The 7,200-nt window shown below is 35.9% G+C and overlaps 1 protein-coding gene and 1 pseudogene across 1 annotated transcript; both read left to right on the forward strand.

Annotated features, from left to right (window-relative positions):
- The first annotated feature begins 206 nt into the window (after positions 1-206).
- Positions 207-2,223, forward strand: LOC113200106 (large ribosomal subunit protein uL18-like; annotated as a pseudogene).
- Positions 2,224-5,906: 3,683 nt separating this feature from the next.
- Positions 5,907-6,833, forward strand: LOC144256484 (olfactory receptor 12D1-like). Its single transcript, XM_077801528.1, has one exon. It carries the CDS (start codon positions 5,907-5,909, stop codon positions 6,831-6,833), a length of 927 nt encoding a protein of 308 aa, XP_077657654.1.
- The last annotated feature ends 367 nt before the right edge of the window (positions 6,834-7,200 follow it).

The raw sequence follows: 7,200 nt of genomic DNA on the forward strand, positions 1-7,200 counted from the left end.
CAAAAGAAAAGATCATACCTAAGCTACAACATGTTCTAATATCTGTTCTACCAGAACATAATAAAGTTCTAGTAACTAAGATACAGCTTGGTCAGTGGAAATAATTTAAAAGCTTAGGAAGAGACCATGTATTTTTAGAATGTCTCAGAATATTGTATAGTGAGAGGTCTGTGTCAAGCCACAGATGTGGGTCTTTGTTCCACAAGATGGGGGTTGTTAAAGTTGTCAAGAATAAGGCCTACATTAAAGGCCCAAATCACTATCATGTTGGCTTAGGAACCAAATTCCTCAACAAGAGTACTAAAGCATAAGAAGTAAAATCAAGTATCAACAAATGGGATGGAATCAAACAAAAAACATCTTCACAGCAAAGGAAACAATAAAGAATGTGAAGAGAGAGCCTACAGGATGGGAGAAAATCTGCCACACACACCTCAGGTAGAACATTAATGTCCATGATATAAAAAGAACTCAAACAGCACCAAAAAAAAAAAAAAAAACCCACAAATAACCCAATCAATAAATGAACAAAGGAACTGGACAGACACTTCACAAAAGTGAAATGAAGAAATACAATTTGGCAAACAAATATATGAAAAAATGTTCAACTTCTCTAGCAATTGGAGAAACTACACTGAGATTTCCTCTCACTCCAGTCAGAATGGCAGTTATCAAGGACACGAATAGCAATAAGTGTTGGGGAGAATGAGAGGGAAAGGTACACTCATACATTGCTGGTAGGACTGCAAATTGATGCAACCACTATGGACATCAGTATGGAGATAACTCAGAAAAGTTGGAATGGAGCCACCATTTGACCCAGCTATCCCACTCCTCAATCTACACCCAAAGGACTTAAAATCAGCATACTATAGTGATGTGGCTATGTCAATGCTTATAGCAGCTCAATTCATAATAGCTAAGCTATGGAACCAACCCAATTACCCATCAGATGAATGGATAAAAATGTGGTACATATGCACAATGGAACATTATTCTGCCATAAAGAAGAATGAAATTATGGCATTTGCTGGTAAACCAATGGAACTGAAGATCATCATCCTACGTGAAATAAACCAATCCCCCCAAAACAAAGGCTGAATGTTCTCTCTGACATAAAGATGCTGACTAACAATAGGTTGGGTGGAGGGGGCCATCACCAGATTGCATGGGGAAGGGTGTGTGTGTGAGGGAAATGGAGGGCAGATGGGAATGGGAAAGACTGTAGAATGAATCAGGCATAACTTTCCTATGTTCATATATGAACACACAGTGTAACTCCACATCATGTACAACTGAGAGAATGGGAAGTTATACTCCATGTATGTATAATATGTCAAAATACACTCTACTGTCATATATAACTAAAAAGAACAAATTTAAAAATCTTAAAGAAGAATAAGTCCTATTTTAAGAGATAACAAGTGAAATTTAGAAGATGAGAAGGAAAAACTGACTCCCATGCTTGTACACACTTGGTGATACAGGACAAAAATTAGTACAACACACCCAAACACAGGATGATAGTTCATGTAACTAACAGAGATATAATTCGCCACATTTCTAATGCCCATAAAGAAGGGGATACGATAGTCTGTGCAGCATATGCCCATGAACTACCAAAATATGTTGTGAAAGTAGGTCCAACGAATTATGCTGTATCATATTATACTGGCTTGCTGCTTGCCCACAGGCTTCTCAATAGGTTTGGCATGGACAAGGTCTATGAAGGCCAAGTGGAGGTGACTGGAGATGCATACAATGTGAAAAGCACTGATGCTCAAACTGGTGCTTCCCATGCTATTTGGATTCAGGCCTTGCCAGAACTACAACTGGCAATAAAATTTGTGGGGTCTTGAAGGGCTTATCTATCCCAAACAATTCCTTGGATATGATTCTGAAAGTAAGGAATTCAATGCACAAGTACATTGGAAGCACATCATGGGTCAGAATGTATCATTATCTAAAGAAGATAAAGGTGCTTACAAAAAACAATTCTCTCAGTATATGAAGAACAATGTTACCCCAGACATGATAAAGGATGTGTATAAGAAAGTCCATTCTGTTATAGAAGAGAATCCAGTCTATAAAGAGAATCCCAAAAGAGAAGTTAAAAAGAAGAGGTGGAACCATTCTGTAATGTCCCTTGCCCAGAAGAAAGATCATGTAGCTCAAAAAAAGGCAAGCTTCCTCAGAGCTCAAGAAAAGGCTGCTGAGAGCTAAACAAAACAATAGCTTTTCTATGAAGATTTTTCAGATAAAGACAATAAACTAATTAGGCAAGATATATATATATATATATATATATATATATATATATATATATATATGATGGTATAAAAAATCTGTGGCAAAAATAGCCCCAAAGTATAGAGCCAATTCTGGCTGATCAACTCACAGCACATGCAAATATAACTTCTAAAAGACTGTGATCCAAGGTAGAAAGTAAAAACTATATATCCAGTAAATGAGACCAATGGGACTCACTGCTAAATAAAAATCTGGTTTCCCTTGTTTTCTAAAAAAAATTTAAAATTTCAAGATAGTGACCACAAAGCACTAAACCAAGCATAGGACCCTTCTGAGAGCAGTGTCCTGTGGGACTGCACAGCACATAAGCCCACAAAGCTTGCTGTGTAATAAAAGAAATGTTAAGATAAATTGACTTTGACTTGAGAAAGAGTATGTAAACAAAACTTCCAAAAGATAAAACTTAAAGAAAAATTGCTTGTCAAGAACTTCATCAAAATTGTGGATTTCTAGTCAACTCATAGGTAAAACTAAGCTTGGTCACAATTTGAAAATATGGAGATGACATAGCTGCAGTCTCTAGAACTAAAGAGCTTCAGTTGGAATACTAGCTTCATAATTATTGCAAAAAATGAGGCTATTAACCTATGTCTTTTGAACCTTTGTTTTCTTTTGGTAAAATAGAAATTATTTGAATACTTCTTCCACAGGATGTTTTTGAGAATTTAATAAGCAAATGCATCTAAAGAACTCAGAACAAAAACTTTATTGAGCACAAAATACATGTTATTTATCTTCATTACACTTGTAATTTATAAAATAATAAATGGTTAATGTGATGAATATGTAATAAACTATAAGAAACAAGAATAAAAACTCAATAAAAAGATGGACAAAGTACATGGCAGGGATAACAGTAGAATCTTTGGATAAATGGCAGATCAAACATAGATTTATCCTTTGGATAATTCAGAGAGGTGCCGGGATTTTAACCTAAAAGATGTCACAAGTAGGGAAGAATTCACATTGAAAAGACCAGGATTCATTCCGAATGAGACAAATGCACTTTTTGGAAAAAGAGAAAAGAACTTAGTGTTGTCAGCAACAGTGAAGAGTCAGATCTAGGAAGAGCAAAATCAAATCACCTCTTTCTATTCCTCTTTCTTTGCTATCCTTAAAACCACAATAACAAATGTGTAGGATATTAGATGTAATCACCTTTCTGTCCTAATCAAATGGACACAACTGCCAACAGTTCCTTAATTTTTATTGCCAATTTCTTTCCAATGTATGAACCATAATATTTTCCAGGAAAGTTACCAAGATAAGAAAAAGAACTCATACTTTTTCTGAGAAAATGAAAGGAACTTCATGAAAACATATTAGGCCCTCAAGACCTGTGCTGTCCCTGGTTCTGAAACTAAGAAATAAACCTAAAGAAAGAAAATAGAAAGATTGAAAAAAAATATATACAATACCACATAGGAATTCCCCAAGGCTGTTCCCTCAAATTATTGGTATGGAGAGGTCTCCTGTTTATTAGAACATTCCTGCTCATCACCAGGGGACATGCTCTCTCAGGACATTTATGTCTAGAGATCTGTGTCTCATTAAAGTACCAGAAGAATTTCTGAAAGACAGATGAGAGAGAGAGAGAGAGAGAGAGAGAGAGAGAGAGAGAGAGAGAGAGAGAGAGATATGAAGGTGAAGAGCTTATGCAACAGTCACAATATGAACTATCATTTCAAATACTTTTCAACTTTTATAATTGCTGGGAATATAAACCTGAAAAACTTTCTTATCTGTGCTTCTGATCATTAAACCAGGTAAGAGAATGATACAGAATACAAACGTTTTTTGACTGATCTGCTTGCTATTACTAAAACCCAATGCTCAGGACATAGAACTGGTTTCCTCCTTTCTTAAAATGTCTTCCATCTATAAAGCTTAGAATCCCAGTACTCTCTTGCAGTTTAACCCATGTTTGTTAATTTTATTTACTGTAGTCATAAAATTATTTTCTTCTCCCATCAATGATTTCTGAAATCTTAAATGAAACCCTTTTATAGGAAGCACCTGAATATCAGCAGCTCTGTTAAACTTCCCTATAGTTCTTGTAGTCCTCTCAATGCCTCCCATTTCTACATTTCCCATGAATGCTTGCTTTTTCCTTCTACTCAAAAGCTATTCCACTACATCTTTAAGTGAAAAGAGCAAAGAGAAAGTTATTTCACACAATTTGGTTACTTTTGCTGATGTACCTCAAGGAGATAGATAATTGCAGGTACTTTGCAAATAATGGAGAAAAATAACCATTCAAAGTTTTTTGCCTCTAAGTAAACAGTGCAATTTTATTCAGATATTAAACCTTCTTACAATTAGCTTAGTTGAAATTCCTCAGGAGTTTCACATGCAGTGAAAAAAAAATGCTATTTTTTCAATTCTTCAAATTAACTGAAAAAAAAGTTGCCCTTCTTTAGGAGAAAATAAGACTTTATTTGAAAGAAAAAAAGAGAAAATATATTTTTTAAATGAGGAGAGCTGGAAATTCCTAGCAACTTTGGAGAGAACTGATAGGAAGCAGAAAGACTTCTGGAATCATGGAAGATGACATAACTACCAGTTAATGAAACTAGAAAAGAGGAAGGTGAATGTCCTTAATATCTGAAGAGTGAGTTGATTTCAGGAAAAAATAAATAAAAACAGACTTAAGAAAAGAGATCATAAGGGAAGACAGAAGGAAATGGAATTCAAGGGGATTGAAGTCATGGACATTTTGAGAAGAGGTCAGTATTGGTAAAAGAAAGGATGAATTCTTGACTCTATCAAAGGAATAATTTTTCTTATACAGAGATTCAGGATTCTAGAAAAGGATCTTTTAAAAGTCTCAAGACAACCAAAGAATAGAAGTATAATAATGCCAAATTTGTCATGAAATACATAATTTTGGATTATATTTTGAAAATATTTAATGGCTCAGATAATAGGAAAAATCTAAACCTATCAGCAGATGTAGTAGTGATACAGCCTCATGTATGTGGTCATGTTTCCTATTCCACTAGGGTTCCATGATGTTTCTAAGGATGTGGGTCAGAAAGAGATCTCAGAGAGGATGTCTCTAACCCTGTTTTCATTCAGATGAATAAGTGCAACTATAATTTGTTAAAAAGCATTCCTTCTTTAAAGAAGAAAAGTCTTTAAAGATTTCGTAATTATAACAAGTTCATCCTTATCTTTTTCTCAAGTTCACATCATCGAGGTGACCTCTGACTACTCCAGAGATAGCTGCCTGGTGGAACATTTAAAATGTTGCTCCTTGTTAGTGATACTTAGAAGATGAAAGGAGAGTTGTATCAGAATGTAGACGTTCACAGGCAGAGAAGATAGTAGGCTGAAAACCTGTCTTGAATCCCTAAGAGAAAAACAAAATCAATGACAAATGTAATAAGTTTAAAAAATGGTTGTGCCAAAGTTCAAAATAAATATTCACCTTTAATATTTGATAGTCTGATGGCCAAAATATATACAATCTAAGGCAGTTGTTATTTAAAACAACTAATTTTTGTCTTGTCAAGAAAATCCTGGGTTAGAAAGACTGATTCTCATTAGAGATAGACTTCCATAAATTACTCTGTCTTTTCTTTTCCTTTTAAGTGATGCTGAATCAAACATTAGTCACTGAATTTCTTCTTCTGGGATTGACAGACATTCAAGAATTGAAGCCTTTTCTTTTTATTGTTCTCCTCACCATCTACCTTGTGAATGTGGCTGGGAATGGAGCCATCCTGATGATTGTCATCTCTGATCCCAGACTCCACTCTCCTATGTATTTCTTCCTGGGAAACCTGGCATGTCTAGATATCTGCTACTCCACAGTAACACTGCCAAAGATGCTGGAGAACTTTTTCTCTACACACAAAGCAATATCTTTCATGGGATGCATAAGCCAACTTCATTTCTTCCACTTCCTTGGTAGCACAGAGGCCATGTTGCTGGCAGTGATGGCATTTGACCGCTTTGTGGCTATCTGCAAACCACTTCATTACACTGTCATCATGAATCCCCAGCTCTGCACCCAGATGGCTATCACCATCTGGGCCATTGGATTTTTCCATGCCTTGCTGCACTCCATAATGACATCTCACTTGAACTTCTGTGGTCCCAACCACATCCATCACTTCTTCTGTGATGTTAAGCCATTGTTGGAGTTGGCTTGTGGGAATACTGAGCTCAACCAGAGGCTGCTCAACACTGTCACGGGGACCATCGCCACAGGCCCCTTCTTTCTGACCCTTCTCTCCTATTTCTACATTATCACCTACCTCTTCCTCAAGACCCAGTCCTGCAGCATGCTTCACAGAGCACTGTCCACCTGTGCCTCCCACTTCATGGTGGTTGTCCTTCTCTATGCTCCTGTTATCTTCACCTACATTCGCCCTACCTCAGGGAGCTCCATGGACATGGACTGGCTCATTGCCATCATGTACACTGTAGTCACACCTGCTCTAAATCCATTGATCTATACTTTGAGGAACAAGGAAGTGAAGGGTGCCTTGAATAGGGCAATCAGAAGGAGGTTCTGACTTGAAGAAATCTAGTGACCTCTTCTGAAATATACATAACCAACCAGGCAATAAGGAAGTTGAAATGTGAAAATATATTGTTTCTCAAATTATTTAAAATATGTATAACAGGATATATCAAAATATGTATAACTGGATAAAGAGAAACTATAATCTAATTGTATTTTAAAATGCATTCCAGCTAGCATAGGGGAGATTTAAACAAATGGGATATTAGTCATATAATCCTAATTCTGAATATTTGATGGGATATCTGTTGATAAAATTAATTTGGTACATATTCTTACATATCTTGTATGAAATCAAATAAACAAATATGCCTATGTTATCCATGCACTGAGTAAATGGGTATGTTTTTTCAGTATGT

Source organism: Urocitellus parryii, chromosome 8 (assembly GCF_045843805.1).
Source record: "Urocitellus parryii isolate mUroPar1 chromosome 8, mUroPar1.hap1, whole genome shotgun sequence".
In the NCBI taxonomy this organism is placed as follows: Eukaryota; Metazoa; Chordata; class Mammalia; order Rodentia; family Sciuridae; genus Urocitellus; species Urocitellus parryii.

Coding starts and splice junctions, on each gene's coding strand:
- LOC144256484 (XM_077801528.1), top strand. CDS start 5,907: ATGCTGAATCAAACATTAGTCACTGAATTTCTTCTTCTGGGATTGACA.